Raw genomic sequence first — 20,384 nt, forward strand, 5'->3', positions numbered from 1 at the left:
ATACCCTATGAACTGCTTCAGTGCAATACCATGTGGAGCTCTACAGTAAACACACTGCATGCTCTCTCTTCCAATGATGAGAATTGACGAGGGGGTCATCAAATGCTGCCCTTGACATACTACCTATAATCCAACTTGGCAAACACCTATGATTAATTGCCTTTATAACAATGTAAAACATTTAAAATAAGATTTTAGTGTTTTTTCCTTGAGAAATGAATCCTGCCAAGATTTCTATTTCTACTATTTATTGTCTACATTAAGACATACTGCCTTCTATAATATTGAAGCAAGAGCTTTTACTGAAGTACATAAAAGCCAATGATAAATGTTAGTTCAGGAGACAGTGTGACAAAATACATGTATCTGAGGCAGAGGTGTGTGTGTGCTGGGGCTGGCCTGCGGCTCACAAGTTAGGGACCAGAGTTCTCTCTGGGCCTCAGTTTCCTTACCTTGAGAATTAAAAAGTATTGTTTTAAGATTCTCTCACATCCAAAAATAGATCAAACAACTCTGAGAATTTAACTCTCCCTCATGTTGAAATAAGACTATTATTACATTACTCAAAAGAGAACCTCAGATAATACGGTACTTAACATGATATTACAAATTCTACTAGAGGCCTGGTGCACAAATTTATGCACAGGTAGGGGGTCCCTTGGCCTGCCTGCCAATCAGGGCCAATTGGGGCTGTCTTGCCCAGTCCTGATCCGGGCTGATCAGGGCCAACCAGGCAGGGGGAGGGACTATGGGAGGTTCGCTGGCCACAGGAGGTTGGCTTTGGGAGCACACTTACCACCAGGGGCAGCTCCTGCATTGAGTGTCTGCCCCCTGGTGGTCAGTGGGCATCATAGCGACTGGTTGACTGGTTGTAATGGTCTCTTAGGCTTTTATATATATATATATATATATATATATATATATATATATATAATAGATCCAATGCATGAGTTCATGTACGAGTAGGGTACCTCAATCAGGGCTGATTGGGGCTGTGGGAGGTTGGCAGGCAGGACGGGACATGAAAGGTTGGCCAGCCAGCCTGATTGGAGGTTCCAATCAGCACCATTGGGGCCAGCTGGAGGGAGGAAACGTGGGATGTTGGTCAACCGGCTTGGGTTACGGCCATGGGAAGTTGGTTGGTCAGCGGGAGGTGCTGCAAAGGGTTGGCCAGTCACCAGGGGGGAGGGGCTATGGGAGTTTGCCCGGCCCAAGGGAGAGACTGCGGGAGACTGGCCAGGCCATCCGGGCCATCAGGCCGGCTGGCTGGTGGGGGGAGGGTTTGTGGGACGTTGGCTGTGCAAGCACATTGACCACCAGGGGGCAGCTCTTGCATTGAGTGTCTGTCCCCTGGTGGTCAGATGCATCATAGCTACTGGTTGTTCGGTTGCTTAGGCTTTTATATATATAGATTCCCTAAGCTACATGATACTTATCAGGACCCTGCCTCACTCAGATGCTCTCTCTGACTACAAGGCATTTTTCTTCCACTGTTTCTCAGCAAGGTTAACCCCTCTTCCCATCTACCTCCAGGACACCTCTGCCAACAGCTACACCAAACAACTGTCCCTTTCTCTGCACTCACACACCTGAGTTTCTACTTGTTACATGGTATCAACTGCTTCCAGGGCATCCCTCTCATAAAAAGTGAGCTTCTCTAGGGAAGACAGGACTTTCACTCCTCTTATACCTCCAACCTTCTCAGCACAGAATCTGGGGCAAGTTAGGCGTGCGACAAGTGTTTGACCAATTGTCTAAAATCTATTGCAACTGGAAGGCAAATCCTACTACTGATACAAATTAGAATTTACCTGCAGTGGTGTCAGACCTATGACAATGATTTTTTGAGATATGCTAGAGAATAAATTATCTTTAAAACACTAGAAATATTCATGTCTTTTAGAAGTATCCATTGATTTAAGAGCCCAACAATACAGCAATAATCAAATACGGAAATAGCCCAAACGATGTTACAAAAATCCTCTTAGAGTAAAACCAAAACCCAATTCTAGTCACTGTAAGTAGTTGAAAGTAATAGTAGTATTCTTTAATATGACAGAATACCAACAATTTTAAAAAGCTTCATTTTGTTAGTGGCAAAATGGCACCAGATGTTTGACTTTTATCGTTGAGTTTGGCTGAGGAAGAATTTAGAGCCAAGAATTTAAATTATAAGAGAAAGTATATTTAGAAAGTCACAGAGGTAGAAGTGAGCCAGTGTTGCTCCGTGGGCTCAACACACAAGTTACAGAGGCAGAAGAAAGGCCCCTGGAACTTAGAAGAAAGGAAGGAAGAATATACACGCCCGGGGGAACAAGAGCAGGAAGGCATGGGCATGCTCCAGAGTGAGAGCACCTGAGAAGAGGGCGGGGAAAACTACAGGCATGCTCAAGGGAGAGAGAGCACAGGTGCTGGGTCCTTCCTCTTAAGGGCTTTTACCTAAAGGCAGAAATTTTAGGGACGGTCTTAGGGGACCTAAGCTGGGCCTGAAGCTGAAACCAACTGAGGCCTAGATATTACTTCTACTTTGACCAAAACTCTGTCTCTAAGATCAACAGACCCGAGGCTTTGTTACTAAGATTTTTAGAATCAGGCCAGAACCTCTTTTGTCCTCAGGGCTTAATGCTATGGGAGTCAGGATGCAAGGGCATGCATGGAAGTTGTATGAGGCTATTCTCGGGGCCCTTTGTTTGTCTTTAAGGGTGTCCATATGCTGGGGGAGGAAAGGTGAGGGGACCAGCGATATGAAAGTTCAGGGGTTGTAAACTGCATGACCCGTGATATGCTAAGGGAGGAAAGGTCACCCTTGGGTGAGGTCCCACCCTACAATACTTGGTTTCCCAGTTTTGCCCATTGCTAGGCACCAACAGCTTTCTACTTTGGTGACATACTTGGCCTATCGTTCCTACTCTGTTCGTGTCTGCCTCACTGCCTACGGTATCAGTTTTCTTGTGTCATTATAAACTAATTCAGATAAGCCTTCATTCCTCATATTCCTATAAAATAGCTTTTATCATGCTGTCATACTTTCCCACCAGTGTGCCCCTCATATACACAAAGACAGGAAGGGAGATTATCCGGTTGATATCTTTTAAAATACAGAGCATTTAAAAACTGCCAGTATCCAAGAATCAGAAATATCTTTATATTACACTAGAGGCCAGATACACAAAATTCATACAGGAGTAGGCCTTCCTTTCCCTGGCTGCCAGCAGCAGCTTCCCTCTGGCACCTGGGACCTAGGCTTCCCTCACAGCCCTGGCTTCATCTGGAAGTTGGTTGTCCGGGAGGATGTGGGGTCAAATTAGTATATTATACTTTTATTATTATAGATAAAATATCAATTTGCCTGTTTCAGATGCTTCCCTTTAAAGCCACTGACTCCTCAGTAACCAGAAGCTCCAGATGGCATAATTTGAAAACAATCACTATTTGGAGGAATAAATTCTCCTTCAAGCTAGAAATATCTTAACTATAGCTAAAACTCTGATATGTTTCTTAAGCCATGCAGTTAACATATACTTTACTTTTCGGATCTCATCAGACAAATACAGCTTAAAATATGAAAACTCATCCAAATACTTTTTTTCTAAATGGAAGGTTGACTACTATACAGCTACAATATGGCATATAATACACCATAATAAAGTCAATTATGACCGGAAACCTATATAGGGGGGAGTAAAAAGAATAGGAATAAAGGCACCAAAATATAGACTAGTTAGTAAAACTTTGGGTGATATTTGCTCCCATTTCCTCTATTTAAATTTTTTTCCATTATAAATGTACATTGTGTTCTATTTGAAAACAGTGCTAAAACACTGAAAAGTTTTAATCAGACATGGGCTCACAGGTCTATGGGGGTTCATTTAGTAAAGCAACACTTTACAGTATAGTACTGTTAGGTCCAATCAAAGCAACACTGAGTACTTCCCCATCAGTCCAGGTCTACTCCCAATTTTTCAAAATTTCCAGTACCAAGTATCTAGTACCCACTATGGTGGCAGAATTAAATCTCGTAGCAAATCCTGGATATACTGGCTGCCAGATGATTATGTTCCTCTCATCTTGCTTGAATATGTAAAACAATTGTTCTTTATGGTTAAAATTTTACTGTTGCTGGCTTACAACCTCAATAAACTCCACAGAAAACCATAGAGATAAAAATGCAAATACTAAAAAAGAATCAAAGAACCTAAATGCTAATGACAAGGTAGTCTTTGTAGGTATTTCAGTAGGTCACTAGAATACACAAGGCAAAAATCCTACTGTATCTTCACTCATTCAGAACAAATGGTAGAATAGATTGACTTTTACAATCTTTTCAAGAAAGGGAAGCGGTTCATTAGATTTACTTACTATTATTATTTTTTTTTATTGTCTAAAGTTTTACATGTCTACTTTTTCCCCAATTGACTGCCCCTGCCATTCCCACCCCGGGTGGCAAGCCCCCACCGCCCCAGTGTCTGTGTCTTTTGGTTATGCTAATATGTATGCATACAAGTCCTTTGGTTTCTCTTCTTACCCCCCCCCCCCCCGCTGCCATTTGTCTCTGGATCTATTCTTGTTTATCAAATTATGTTCATCATTATATCATACATATGAGTGAGATCATGTGATATTTATCTTTCTCCGACTGGCTTATTTCGCTTAGCATAATGCTCTCCAGTTGCATCTGTGCTGTTGCAAATGGTAAAAGTTCCTTCTTTTTTATAGCAGCACTAGAGGCACGGTGCATGAAATTTGTGCACTGGGGTGGTGTCCCTCAGCCCAGCCTGCACCCTCTCCAATCTGGAAACCCTAGGGGTTGTCCAACTGCTCGTTTAAGCCCAATCCATACACCGGCAGTTGGACATCCCTTTCACAATCTGGGACTGCTGGCACCTAACCACTCGCCTGCTTGCCTGCCTGATTGCCCCTAACTGCTTCTGCCTGCTGGCCCAATCGCCCCCAACTGCCCTCCCCTGCCAACCCGATCACCCCCAACTGCCCTCCCCTGATGGGCTGATCTTGCCCTCAATGGCCCTCCCCTGCTGGCCTGGTTGCCTCCAACTGCTCTCCCCTGCCAGCGTAATCTCACCCCCAACTGCCCTCCCCTACCAGCCTGATTACCCCTAACTGCATCTGCCTTGGCCCCTACCACCATGGCTTTGTCCAGAAGGAAGTTGGACGTCCAGAAGATGGTGGGTCAACTCAGTCTAATTAACATATTACCCTTTTATTAGTATAAATAGATTTTATAGGATAGGATTGCTTAAAGGGGGGAGGGAAGCCTTTTTCAGCAGGAGGAGATGCACTTGGCAGACAAAAATACATAATCACTGTATCTTGATTGAGAGCCAGCCCTATGCACTGTACAGCCAAACTGGTCATTAAAAAATTGAACGGCTTTCTTACACTTTACACCTTACACCAAACAACCTTTGCCCTTAAAACCTCTCCTCAGCCCCCACCTTAAGTTCTGCCTTCACAGTTCACCCAGATTTGGTTTTGATTGGTCAATTTCTATGCCAGTCAGCATCAAAAGCTCTGCCTCCTAGGCAGCCATTGGCTCTTCTCAGTTCATCCAGATTTGGTTGATTGGTCAGTTTCTATGCCAGTCAGCATCTCTGGGCCTATCTCTAGGCCTGACCAGAGAGGCGTGGCTGAACAGCAGCCACCCCAGGCTTCTGGCAAGCAGGCTGAACTGCTGACCTCTCAGAGAGAGAGAGCTGAGGCTGCTGGTGAGGCCCAGAGAGAGAGAGAGAGGCAAGGGCTGATCAGCAGCTGCCACTGAGGCTGCGGATCAGACCCTGCTTCTCTCTCTGGGCCTCACCAGAACCTACAGCAGCTGATCAGCTCTGTCTCTCTCGTTTTCTGAGAGGTCCATAGTTCAGCCCGCTCGCCAGTCCCTGCTCCCCCGAGCCTGCTGCGTGTGAAGTGTGGTGTTCGGTCGTCCCTTCAGTTGTTTTGTACATTATGGACCCTGGCTCTTTATATATATAGACTAGTAGCCCGGTGCAGAAATTCATGCATGGGGGTGGGAGGGAAAGGGGGACCCTCAGTATGGCCTACACCGTTTCCAATCCAGGACACCTCGGGGAATGTCCGACTGCCTGTTTGTTCCCACACTTTTAACAGATGACAGCTCCACTGTTGTTTCTTTCTTCTCATGCTTAAAACAATTGGAATTAGTAGGTATTCAAAGCGTGTATACATTTTGGGAGGACACTCTGTCTATCTCTAGTCAGCGGTGAAAGGAACCAACAGCGGATTTGGAACCCCCAGACAGGGAACCTCGCTTACTCTCCGCATGTCTCCCCACTTCACTTTCCACCTTCACGGGGAGCGGGAGAATCAATGTTTTCTCTCATTACCTCGGAAAAGCACATCCTGTCACCCGCTGCCTGGCAGGTGTGCGCTAGGACCCATAGGAGCGAGGCTCAGTCAGGCCAGCCTTTGCTCATGGGTGCTGGCACCCAAAGTGCACATTCCTCCTCTGCAATCACCCCGACTATCCCACTGTTTCAGTGAGAGGATGGACCTCTTCGCCTCCTCTGGATTCTTGATCTTGAATGCTGACCAAAGGCACCTCAGTGAGGGCCGCCCGTGCCCACCAGGGTGTCTGTCTGCACCTGCTCCCACCTAGGCACCTGCAGTAGCCCCACAGAGGTGATTTCAAGCTGCACTGGCCTCCACGGGAACAGGGCATCACCACTCCACCCTCTCACTGTCATCTCACAGGCGCCCACCCTCAGCACCCAGAACACTCAGCCACTCTCCAAAGGACGTGAGCGTGTCGGAGGGGATGAGTGCACATCCTGTGGGGTCTTAGGCATGCTAGGGTTGATGGAAGTGCAGTGGAGGGGCGGGGGGAACTTGTGGACGCCTTGTTCCAGGACTGTTGCAGGCGCACAAGGGTGACAACACCTTGGGGGATGTTCCCATGCAAGGGGGGGGAGGAGAGGATATGTACACTGGAGGCCTATGGCTTTGCAGATATGCAAACGCCCAGGGTGTGTCCAGGAGGACATCAATCTGGCCCTCCACAGTGGCTGTCCTTGTGATCACACACCTACTGGGCCAGGAGGTGGGACTTGTGCAGCCACTCCTTGGCACTTCACCTCGACCCACAGGCTCCGGATGGCACGCTCACGGCTGCCATTGCCACCATGTGGGGAGTACTGGCTTCCCTCCCCTGTCCAGAGGCTCTTCTTACGCACTGACCACAGGCCCAGAGCAGTCTGGGCGGGGCGGGACGCTGGCGCGTGCTGCTCACCTACCCACAATGGCTGGGAAGGAGTGGAAGCCAGGCATCCCGCCCTGCTGTGGCCAGCCGCTCCATGCCTCCACGCATTGCACACTGGCACGGAGCGGCCAGGGTGAGACACCTGCCCCAAGGCGCTCGGTGCCTATGCACATGCACGCTGCCCACAGGCCTGCCATCTTTGTTGGGTTATTTTGCATACTCATCCTGATTGGCTGGTAAGCATAGCAGAAGTGATGGTCCCAGAGTTGGTGAAAGTCCTGGGAGCCCATGGGTGTGGCTTGGCGTTCCTCCTGGGGCTGGTGAAAGTCCCAGGAGCCCGCGGCTGCCGCCACCGTGGCCTACTGGGGCAGTTGACACCTGCGTATGCAAATTAACGGCCATCCTTGTTGGATAATTTGCATAGTCACTCGGATTGGCTTGTGGGCGTGGCTTGGGCGTAGCAGAGAGATGGTTAATTTGCATGTTTCTCTCTTATTATATACGATAATGAACTCACAGAAAGAGAAATGAAAAAAAAATCCCATTTATCAGTGCACCAAAAAAATTAAGATAACTGGGAATAAATTTAACTAAGGAGGTAAAAGACCTCTACTCAGAAAACTATAGGACATTGAAAAAAGAGATAGAGGAAGATCTAAACAAATGGAAGAACATATTATGTGCATGGATTGGTAGAATCAACATCATTAAAATGTCCATACTACCCAAAGCAATCTACAGATTCAATGCAATCCCCATTAAAATACCAATTGCACATTTCAAAGATCTTTAACAAACTTTTCTAAAATTTATATGGAATAAAAAAAGACCCTGAATAACCACAGCAATGCTGAGAAAGAAGAACAAAGTTAGAGGGATCACAATACCAGAAATGAAGCTATATCAGCAAGACATGGTTCTCACAACTGCCTGATACTGGGACAAGAAAAGACAAATAGACTAATGGAATAGAACAGAGAAGCCAGGGTTCCTCAGATTTAAGTTCAATAGCAAAGGCTAGAAAAATTATCATGCCTAGGAGTCTAAGTGACAACTCAAACCTTACTATCAAGTACCTGTTGAAATCCTGCCTACTGCCTCATCTTAACATATCCTATATAATAAAAGCCTAGGTAGTGCCGCGGGACATTGTCACAAGATGGCTGTCACAAGATGGCAGTCACAAGATGGCTGGCAGGGGACAGCAGTTGTAGGCGATCAGGCTGGCAGGGTGGGCATTCGGGGGCAAACAGGCAGGCAGGAGAGGGCAGTTAGGGGTGACAAAGCCTGCAGGGGAGGGTGTTAGGGGTGACCAGGCCTGCAGGGGAGGGCAATTGGAGCTGACCAGGCCTGTAGGGCAGTTGGGGGCGATTGGGCCAGCAGGGGAGGGTAGTTGGGGGTGATCGGGCTGTAAGGGGAGCAGTTAGGTATCAATCAGGTCGGCATGGGAGCGGTTAGGGGGCAATCAGGCTGGCAGGAGAGTGGTTAGGGGGTGATAAGGCTGGCAGGCAGAAGTGGTTAGGGGCAATCAGGCAGGCAGGCAGGCAGGCGAGTGGTTAGGAGCCAGCAGTCCTGGATTGTGATGAGGGGGATGTCCCAGATTGGAGAGGGTGCAGCTGGGCTCAGGGACAACCCCCGCCACCCCCCAGTGCATGGATTTTGTGTACTGGGCCTCTTGTTAGATATAAAAAGACAGCCAGGGACCACCACACATCTGAAGGAAGCCAACAAGAAAGACAGACCAAAGCAGAATGGTAATCACAAGTGTTGTAGAAGTTATGGAGAAAAAGGAACCTTCATTCACTGCTGGTAGGAACATAAACTATACATCCACTATGGAAAAGTGTATGGAATTACCTCACAAAAACAAGAATAGAATTACCATATGACCTGACAACCCCTCTTTTGGTTATCTAACAGAAAAATTGAAAAAACATTTATTTGCAAAGATATATGTTCATTGTAACATTATTCCTGATGGCCAAAACATGAAAATAAAGTGTCCTTCAGTAAATGTTTGGATAAAGAAGATGTGGTGTGCGTGTGCGTATGCGTGTGCGTGTGTGTGTGTGTGTGTGTGTGTGTGTATGTGTATGATGCTACTACTCAGCCATAAGAAAGGAGGAAGTACTGCCATTTGTCACAACATGGGTATTATATGCTAAATGAAGTCAGACAGAAAAAGCTAAGAAGCATATGCTCTCACTCATATGTGGAAAATAAAACTAAAACTCATAGACATAGACAACATTATGGTGTTTACCAGAGGGAAGGGGTGTGGGGATAAGTAAAGGGTAAAGGGGACCAAATATATGCTGAGGGAAGATTATTTGACTTTAGGTGGTGCACACACAATGCAATGTAGCGATCATGTATCAGAGACATGTAAACTTGAAATCTAAATAAGGATTTTAACCAATGTCACCCCAATGAATTTAATTTAAAAAATCTGAACTTATAAACAAAAAGCAGATTGAAAGCATTTCCTAAAATCTACATGCTAAGAACATCATATTTCTTAGTTATTACTTTCATGGAACAATTTGGAATCTGTGGTATCAGCAAATGGGTTGTCCTATCCTATCTAATAAAAGAGAAACATGGTAATTAGCCGTACCTCCGCTACCCTTCCCATTGGCTAATCAGGGCGATGTGCAAATTAACGGCCAGCCAAGATGGCGGCCGGCAGCCAGGCAGCTTGAAGCGAACATGAGGCTTGCTTGCTTCAGTGATGGAGGACTCCAACGTTCCGCGCCTGCTGCTGCCTGCCTCTGAGCTTGCAGTTTGAAACATTGTTACAAATATAGAAGCTAAACAAACTCCAGAAACCTGCTTTCAGCCAGCCGAGATCTCAGAGCTGGAGTTGAAACAGTGTTTCGATGATAGAACCTAAACACGCCAGATACCTGCTTTCAGCAGCTGAGGCCTAAGAGCTGGAGCCCAGCCTCAGAGCTAAAGCTGGCCCAGAATTAAAAAAAGAAAAAAGAAAAAAAGGAGCGGTTGGGAGCTTCAGTCACCCGCCAGCCTGAAAAGAGCCCTCAGCCCCTCACCCAGACTGGCCAGGCACCCCACTGTGGACCACAACCATGATCCAGGACACCCTTCAGGGCAAATCAGCCGGCCCCCACCCATGCACTGGGCCTCTATCCTATATAGTAAAAGGGTAATATGCCTCCCAGCACCGGGATCAGTGGAGCCGCGAGGTCTCCAGGCAATGGGATCAGCATGACAGGGGGCAGCGCCCAAACCCCCTGATTGCCGTGCTCTGTTTGTGACAGGGGAAGGTGCCCCAACCCCCTGATAAGCCCTGTTCTGTGCCTGTTAGGGGGGGCTCCCCAACCGCCTGATCACCCTGTGGCTCTGTGTGTAACAGGGTGCGGCGCCCCAACCCCCTGATCGGCCCCGCTCTGTGTGTGACAGGGTGCAGCGCCCAAACCCCACTCCCCCACGGGCCCTGCTCTGTGTGTGACAGGGTAGAGCCATAACCTCCCCATCGGAGCTGCCCTGATTGTGACAGGGTGTGGCGCCCCAACCCCCTGAACCGCCCTGCTCTGTGCATGACAGGGGGCAGCACTCCAACTCCCCAATCAGCCCTGCTCTGAGCCCGACCAGGGCCTGCACCTAGGGATTGGTCCTGCCCTCTGCCACCCGGGAGCAGGCCTAAGCCAGCAGGTCCTTATCTCTCGAGGGGTCCCAGACAGCAAGAGGGCACAGGCCGGGCTAAGGGACCCCCCCATCTCCCCCGAGTGCACAAATTTTTGTGCACCGGGCCTCTAGTCTATACTAATAAAAGAGTAATATGCTAATTAGACCGGACATCTTCCACAGGACTGTCCTGACAAAGCAGGGGACTTGGATGGCCTGTAAACTACCCCAGGACCCTTGCCTAGGCCAGCCCCACCCCCAGCACGGGCCCCCCACCCTGATTGGAGATGAGGTCAGCTTGCAAACCACCTAGGCCCCTCACCCAGGCCAGCTCCGCCCCCAGTGGGGACCCCAACCCAATTGGGATTGTGGCTGGCCTGAAAACTACCCTCAGCCCCTCACCCAGACCAGTCCCGCCGCCAAGCAGGGACCCCCACCCCAATTGGGGGCATGGTCAGCCTGCAAACTGCCCCAGACCCCTCGCCCAGGTAAACCCTGCCCCCATTGGGGACCTCCACTCAGTTTGGGGGCAGGGCCAGCTTGCAAACCCCACAGCCCCTGGCCCAGTGGCCCTTCCACCCTGCAGGCTTCCCCCACCCTGATCCAGTCTTCCTTTGGCCAGTGATGTTCAGTAGTTAGAGCATTGTCCTTTGCACCAAAAGCTTTAGGGTTTGGTTCCTAGTCAAGGGCAAGTACCAGGGTTTTATATTCACTCCCTTCCCCTGGTTGGGGAGCATTTGAGAGGCAGTCAGTGGATGTATTTCTCACATAGATGTTTCTCTCTCTCTCTCTCTCTCTCTCTCTCTATCTCCTCTCCCGCTTCCTCTCCCGCTTCCTACCTCCCATTCTTCTACTCTCTCTGAAAAGCAATAGAAAACTATCTTCAGGTCAATATTAAAATTTTCTCTATATAAAAGCCCAACAACCGGAACAACTGGACGACTATCCTGTAGCTATGATGCGAACTGACCCAGACCTTGCAGCTGGGGCCCTGACATCCTCAAATCTGGTTCACCCTCACCCCGGACCCAGACAGGAGGGAGGAGGGAGCCTGATTCCTCATGGAATTGGCTGTGCCTTAACCGTGCCTTGCTTGCTGCTGGCAATAAGGGGGGGCTGGCTGGCCAACTTCCCAAGGTCCCTCTCTCCTGCAAGTCGCACCCCCCCCATTGGTCCCAATCACCGAGGGACCCCACCTGAGTACGACTTTGTACACCAGGTCTCTAGTAAACAAACAAAGAAATAAATAAATAAACTTCAGAAAAGCAAAACATTGCATTGGTAAAAGAATGAAATGCTATAAAAAATGACAGGATATAAGAGAACACTATCAATTAAAAACTAGATAAACAAAACAGAATTATAAAGTATTGGTGGCCCTAGCCAATTTGGTTCAGTGGATAGAGCATTGGCCTGCGGACCGAAGGGTCCCGTGCTTGATTCTGGTTAAGGGCACACGCCCAGGTTGCGGGCTCAATCCCCAGTAGGGGTCGTGCAGAAAGCAGCTGATAAATGATTATCTTTTATCATTGATGTTTCTATTTTTCCATTCCTCTCTGAAATCAATAAAAACTTTTAAAAAAGGAGGTTGGTGAACAAAGTCAAGGAAACCTCCAGAAAGCAGAAAAAGACAAAATGGGAAATAAGAGGGGGGAAATATTTAGAGATTTGTCCAGGAATACTGGTCTAAGAGTTCCAATGTCTGAGTAATGGGAATGTTAGGAAAAAGAAGGAATAAAGAATGTATAAAAGAAACAAAAATATCCCCTGAAAGTAGATAAGACCTGGAGTCTTGATGGCCACAATAAAATGAAAAGGTGCATACCAAAACATAACATCAAATTTCAGAATCCCAGGAATGGATTAGCTTCTAAACATTTCCAGAGAAGAAAGGGTGGAGGAAATTACTGAAATTGCAAATATACAATGTATCATACATTGCCAATATATTTGAGAGCAACACTATAATGAGAAGAGAAAACAGTAGAAATGTCTTTGGAACTGCAAAAATTAATTTCAACCTAGAATTCTCTGTTTTGTTAAGTAGGAGGCATTTCAGAGAGGCTAGATCTTCAAACAATTTCTGCCCATGTATCCTTTCCCAGGAAAAAGTGCTTCAGTGAAACAAAGGAGAATAACAATACGGAGGAAAACATAAACACGGGCAAAGATTTTCAACCAGTGTACCACCCCAGCACACTGGTGTGCGGCAAGAATTGTTTACAAAATGCAATTCCTGACTATTTGGGCAGGGGCACTGACCTTTTCCCTTACATTGTCAAAAAACAAAATGACAACAACCAAGACCACAATAGATGCCAAGAGTGAATGAATCACAATTATACTTTTTTTTTTTAGATTGGTAAAACACATATTTTTTTAGTGTGTCACAGAATTTTAGTCATTAGTTTATGCATGCCATGAGATGAAAAAGGTTGAAAATCGCTGATCTAAGAAATCGGGGATCCAACATAAGAGAACAGTATGTGAGATCTCAGATGACTTTAAAGAAATATGCTTAAACGCAGACACAGAGCAGGCCTTCAGAAAACAAGTGCATAGTAGAGGAGGATAACAAAAGGCTAGGGAGATGGCTTCCAATAAGAAATGGAACAAATGTGGTCAGTACGTGGAAAATATTTTTGACAGGCCTGTGACAAATGTCACAGCATGTTCGGGAAAAAAATAGAAAAGAAGAAGTGAATACACTAAAAAAATTAATTCCACTACATAAAAATGAAAACTTACTAGATATTATGTTAATGTAGTATAAATGTAGAGTTTTTACCAACAGTCATCTTTCTCTGCCAAGTTACTAGATTGTTAGATATAAAGCAGTTATTTCTGAAATCAGAGAGACCAGCCTACCTGCTGCCTTTGACTATGTGAGATCATGTTGATGAGAAAGAGGGGTTTGGATTATTCTGAAGAAGTGTAGCAGTGCTCAAATTTCAGTAATCCAGGGGGTCCCAAAAATGAATACACATTTTAACAGGTGATAACTCAATTTTCACTCCTTTTCAGGTTGAATTGATTCAAAATAATAGGTAAAGTCAGACTATGCTTTGAATAAAGAAAACTTATTCTAATCTCTGACTAGACTTTTTTTAATGGGGAGAGAGAAAACTAGGAATAGGTGACAAACTGAGGGCACACAAATATTGACTAAAATATTAATTCTTGACATTTGCAATTCCACTGCTTAGTTTTGTTAGCAGTGCCTGGACCAGAATGGTCATCAGTTTGAAAACAGGTATTCACAAAATTATTCACTTCTGAAGATTCTTTCAAATTTTGAAAATGAACTATCCTATATAACAAAAGCCTAATGTGCAAAACGACCAAACGGTGGAATGACTGGTCGCTATGATGTGCACTGACTAGCGGGGGGCAGGTGCTCAATGCAGTAGCTGCACCCTGGTGGTGAGTGCACTCCCACAATGGCTTGGCGGCTCACACAGCGGGCCTATCCCCACAGGCCTCACCCCCCACCAGGGCCTGAATCACATGCACGGGGCCTCAAGTAAGGTAATAAACACCAACATAATCATGCAGAGTGCGTATACATTTTTTGATCAAAAGAATGAAGGGTATAGAAGAAAAGGCACAGCCAGAGAACTAGAGGGCTCAACGGTAACAAACATTTGCATAGTCATGATAACAGAAACACTGATTCAGATTTACTAACAACCATGATATATGTTGGGAGAACAGAAGGAGGGAAAGAAGACCACACTGGAGGGAGAAAGCTAAGCTTTCAGCTGCTAAAACAATAAGTCAATAGATAACACAAAAATTGCCTTAGCTATTATATGGTTGTTACTTTTGTTAAAAAACAAAATTAAAAGTTAAGGCACAAAATTAAGGTAGATCTTTATATCACAACCATGTTACTGACATTTAACTTAAAGGTCAGAACCCCTTAAAAATGACCATTACTAAGGCAAAACTTTCCTGAATATGTAAACTTGTTAATTAAGGTAACAGAAGTGATTAAGAAAATCTTCCAAAACACGTTTATGCTAATGATACTGGACTCATAATAGATTTTTAACAATTATGGCAGACAATTTTTAATTCAAATTATTTTCTTACATAACTTTTCGAGTATGTACTTACGTGGTAGAAATAGTTGTTCTTCCTCTTTTCTCCCACTAAGAATACAAAGAATGAACTGATCAATACTGATACAAATGCCACAGAAAAACATAAGTTACTGATTACCTGAAAGATTACTAATATACAAAACTAGAGGCCCAGTAAAGGAATTCGTGCACAGGTGGAGTCTGGCTGGCCAGGCCCCAATCAGGACAGATGTGGGCGGGCCTGTTGAGAGGAGGAAATGGCAGAAGGTTGGCAGGCCAGCCTGAGCTGACTGGGGCCTGATTAGGGCCAAGCTGGCTGCAGGGAGGGGCCATGGGTGATTGGCCAGAAGGCCCACCCCCAGTTGGGGTGGGGGAGGCAGATTGAGGGTGGGGCCAGCTGTGGGGAGGGGCTGGATGTGTGGGGGGCGGTGATCAGGGGCAGAGCTGGCTGTGGGGAGGCGCCACGGGTGATCAGGGTGGTGGTGGGTGATCAGGAGTGGGCTGGCTGGGGATTAGAGCTGCAGGAGGTTGGCTGGCCAGCTCCGTTTTATTGGGGAGGAGGAGCAATCAGGGGCAGGACCATCCTGGGGGAGGAGCTGCGGGCCACTGGGAGTGGTGGGGGCCCAGCAGGAGTGGTGCCGGCCTGGGGTAGGGGCTGCAGGAGGTTGGCCAGCCAGCCCCCCCACAATCCGGTCAGTTCACTGGCCACAGTGGGCGTCAAAATGACTGGCCTGATCCCACCCGTGATGGTGTTCTAGTCGCTGGCTTTTTATATATATAGATAAGACCAAATTTTATTCCATTTCTTTTATAACTTCCAACAAAATTTAAAATTTAAAACACCTGGCAAGATGAGTCCCATAAGCAGTATCTTAAAACTAAGTTTTACACTTTTGACCTAATGGATATTCTGTTTTCGGTACAAATAAAAGTCTCTCATGTCCAGAAGGAAAGGGCAAAGGGCAAAGCCAGGGGAGAAACTTGGCTAATGAAAAAGCTTATCTGTTGTGCCTCTGAGCCACTACTCAGTCGTAGTTTCCAATTCTACACGGATACCCTCTGTACTTGACCCACCAGGATCTAACAGTTGAGGGCTCTAAGAACCAGTTTCTGGCCAGGCACCTGCAAGCATCCTGAACCAATTAGGTAACCACCTAGAATATCTTACTAAGAAATTAAATGCATCTCTACTCAACTGCAAAGTAACCTATCCAATTTAAACTTTAAAATAATGCGGCTAACCTAAGTAACAAGTGTACAACACACAAAATCGTTTTGCTCTAATAAAGATCTGAAGAAAAATAAAAGCTCCAAAGAGGGTCTTGGGCTGAACTCTGTTTCCCTCTCTGCCTCCTTTAACGTGGGAGGGGCATCATAGGCACACATTCCTTAGGACTGAGGAGAGGGGCATGGGATAACACTTCCTTTACTCTCTCACTCTCTCTCTACAGGTGAGCAGCCCCTGGCTCTGGAAGAAACTGAGAAATGCAGCAATCCTAAGCAAAATGATCAGCTCCAGACAGTCATGCACACATGCCATGAAAACGCATGTTAAAACCCCCACTTTGTATTGAGCTGCATGGATTCAAATAAAATGGACCCTTCCCTGCCTGTACTTCTGCTGTCACAATCAACTGAGACTCGATCCTCGTGCCTTTTTAAGCAAGTAAACTCGATTGAACATAACATTAAGGAAATAAGCAGGCAAGCAGAAGCATTAAAGTATTACAGTTCTAGTTCTTATCCTAAAACAAACAGGACACAGGAAATTGACCTAGTTGCACGTGCTCCTGCTAGGCTTCTGGGTACCCCATAGGGCTCTGTTCCTCTGAGGTACTCTGGCAGCATTACATAGGGGAGAGAGTTTGAATAGCTTCAAATTCTAATGTGGGACAGGATTCTTTGCTTGAGCACTATGTAAGATCACAAATTCAATCCTCATATGTAAACAACTGAAATGTTTTTTATTTGTTCAAACAAAAACCTGTGACCTCAATCCTATCTTGACTTACCAATCATTTGACATTTCTTCCGGAAAATTGTGCCAGCCCCAGGATGGCCAGAAGGGATTAAACCTGAAGGAAGAAGACAAAAGGCATACAATTTTGTTGAGTAGAAAAATTGGTGGAGGAAAAAAATGGCGGAGGTTTAGATGGACGTGTTGGTGCTTTGTCCCGGAGCAGATAAGGCCAAGCAGCTAAAACGGGTAACATACAGCCTGAACAAAGAGAGGAGATTCAGCTGAGAAACAGTTTGCAGCCAGGAAAGACAGAGAACTCCTAGAAAATGGGGATGGTTAGAGATTGTGGCTGATACCTCCCCTTGGGCGACAGCTCAGCGGCGAGACTGTACCATCTTGAGCAGCTGTTATCCGCATCCAGAGATTGGCTACTAACCAGGAAAGACAGAGAACTCCTAGAAAATGGGACTACATGAACTCAGAGGAGAACTGCTTCCCTCCACGGAAAGGTTAGACTCCCCCCAAAGGTGCAGTTTGCAATTCAGGTTGGAGCGAGGAACGCGCATGTGCGCGGGGGAAAATCTGCGCCCCACAGTGTCCGCGCCCATTGAGGCCAGCGTGACCCGCAAGTGGGAAGGGCTCCCGCAGGGCTACTCAAAGAAGGTAACACTATAAATAAGCCCATAGTTGGACTGGATGCAAAGGGGCAGCCTCAGAATCTTCCAGCCGGCCTGCTACTTGGTGCCAGGGGCCAGAGCGCGCGCAGAGACTCTGCGAAAATCTGGAAGGTAGAGCCCAGCGAGTTCGCACAGCTTCCCAGGCTCTTGTTTACACACTTCCTCTTAAATCTGTGAGTTTGATTGTTGAGCCCAGTGCATGGGATTGCCGAGTTGGGGTCGCTAGCGGAGCCTGTAGGGGAAGATTGTTTTTGGGGAGCCTGGGAAACAGAGCTGGGAGTGGCGCCTGGGGAGCCAGCTCTGGGTGGAGCTGGTTCAGGTACAATAGAGAACTCCTAGTCAGAGAGGACATATAGCCTTGGAGGTCAATCCAGACACACTGCCACCCAGAGGCAGAGCCACGAATTGACTCTTCTGTAAATACAGATAAGGCAGTATGGGAGACCAATACAGCCTGCCTTAAAATCAGGACTGTGGCTTACAACACGGAGGAACAGTGTATCAGAGGGAAATTCAACATTCTCCTGAATTCCGCGCATGCCAACAAGAAGAGTAGAAGATCTGAAGCACCTACATTACTGCACATTTTTATTTTTATTTTTTTAAATTACTTTTTCACCTTTTAACTAAGAAAACATTTTTTCCCCTTTTTCTCTTTTTTTTCTTCTTTTTTTTCCCATCACCTGATTTTACCCTGTCAATTACTACATTTTTATTTTTAACTAGTATTATTACTGCTACCATTTTACCATTTTTTAAAGTGTCATTTTATTTTGTCTTTATTTTATTTTGGAACTATTGTTCTCCATTCTATTCTCATCGTCCCTTTAGCAACATTTCTCTCTACCTCAATTTTGCCTCTGTGCTAAAACCCTCTTCCCCACTTTTTCCCTTTTGTTGTCCTGTTTCTCTTACCCTACTCCAGCTTTAGATTTTCCCTATTCTTTTTACCCCCTGTCAAAATTTCACCCTACTTATATATCCTTTGTCCAATCCCCTGCTCTAAATCTTATACACCTTTCCCTTATCTTCCTTCACTATCCAAAATTTTTTCTTCTTCTTCTTCTTCTTCTTCTTTTCTCTCTCTATTGTTTTATTGTTGTTTGCTTGATTGACGAGTATATTGGGGTTATTTTTAGGATTGCTTTTGAGGTTATTCTGCTTATTCTTTTTATTTTTCTGCCCCCCCACCCCCCGGTTATTTTGGTGCTTCTGTTTTCCCTTGCGTCGCTTGATATTATTGGTTGTTGGTAGTTGGTATTCATCTCCAGGAATCTGTTGCTGTAATTTTTTGGGATTAGTGGCGGTTCTATAGGAGTTTTCTCCTCATATAAATAGTCTCTTCCCCTTTTATACTTCATTCTCTTTTCTCTCTTACTTTTTTTTTCTTTTCCTCTTCTTTTTTCCCCTCCCTTTTTCCAATTTTATTTTTGCGCTCCTTTTTTTCTTTCTTTTTTCTCTTCTTTCTCTTTCTATTCTATCTTCCTTATCTCCTAACTCTCTTTGCTCGGGTGGCCACCTTTATTTGGGGTTATTAATATTGTAAATACATTCGTGTTCAGTGCCTGGTACATTGTGCCTTTGTTGTGTTGTATTTGGTGCCTTTAAAATAATGCAGCAGATGCCGAACCGGTTTGGCTCAGTGGATAGAGCGTCGGCCTGCGGACTCAAGGGTCCCAGGTTCGATTCCGGTCAAGGGCATGTACCTTGGTTGTGGGCACATTCCCACTGAGGGGCGTGCAGGAGGCAGCTGGTCGATGTTTCTCTCTCATCGATGTTTCTAACTCTCTATCTCTCTCCCTTCCTCTCTGTAAAAAATCAATAAAAATATATTTAAAAAATAAAATAAAATAAAATAAAATAAAATAAAATAAAATAATGCAGCAGATTCAAGCACGGCGGCCTCCTGATCACCACACGCTCTGTCTGGGGAACAGTTACTGTGTGTGAAACATCCCTCCACCAGCCAGAAGAGCTACCACAGCTGTGAACAGCACCCACCAGAGGCCCTGCTACCAACGGAGGAGCAGGTGCTACCACAACTGCCTAAGGAGCAACCACAGCCCAAGGAGCCACTGCCACCCAGGGAGCAGCCACTGCCACCCAGGGAGCAGCCACTGCCACCCAGGGAGCAGCCACTGAACAACTCAACAACTAGATATGTCAGTGAGATCAAACATGGGTAGACAAAGAAACCCCCAAAGAAAAGAAAAGGAGGACTCGCCAGAAAAGCAGCTAAGTGAGACAGAGGCATGCAACATGACGGAAAAAGAATTCAGAATAAGGGTCCTAGAGTACATGCACCGGACGGAGGAAAAAATCAATAACATATGCAAGAAGCTAGAAGAAACAGATGAAAAATTCAACAACTTAAGTAAGTCCTAAGAAGAAATGAAGAGCGACATAGCTGCAATAAAAAACACCATTGAAAGTATCAACAGTAGACTAGGAGAAGCGGAGGACCGAAATTAGTGAATTAGAAGACAAGGAAGCAAAACACACTCAAACTGTACTGCAATTGGGAAAAAAAAATTAAAAGACAGGAAGAGAGCCTAAGGGAGCTTTGGGACAAACATGAAACTAAACAAACATACGAATAATAGGGGTGCCAGAAACAACAGGAAAGATGAACAATGGATTAGAAAAACCTATTTGAAGAAATAATAATCAAGAAAAACATATCCCTGAGGATGGGGAAGAAAAAAGTCACACAAAGCCCAAGAGAGTCCCAAACAAAGGTGAACCTGAAAAAGACCCAACACCAAGACACATCAATATTACCAATGGAC

The 20,384-nt window shown here is 45.8% G+C and overlaps 1 protein-coding gene across 1 annotated transcript in view; it reads right to left on the bottom strand.

Moving 5' to 3' along the window:
- Positions 1-20,384, bottom strand: part of LOC102436850 (cyclin-Y-like protein 1) — a 43,310-nt gene that overhangs the window by 17,279 nt on the left and 5,647 nt on the right. The window contains exon 2 of the mRNA XM_014448442.2: positions 14,993-15,027. Within this exon, the coding sequence (XP_014303928.1) occupies positions 14,993-15,027 (35 nt within the window). The remainder of the gene's footprint in view (positions 1-14,992; positions 15,028-20,384) is intronic.

The sequence above is a fragment of the Myotis lucifugus genome, unplaced genomic scaffold (genome assembly GCF_000147115.1).
Source record: "Myotis lucifugus unplaced genomic scaffold, Myoluc2.0 scaffold_831, whole genome shotgun sequence".
Taxonomy (NCBI): domain Eukaryota; kingdom Metazoa; phylum Chordata; class Mammalia; order Chiroptera; family Vespertilionidae; genus Myotis; species Myotis lucifugus.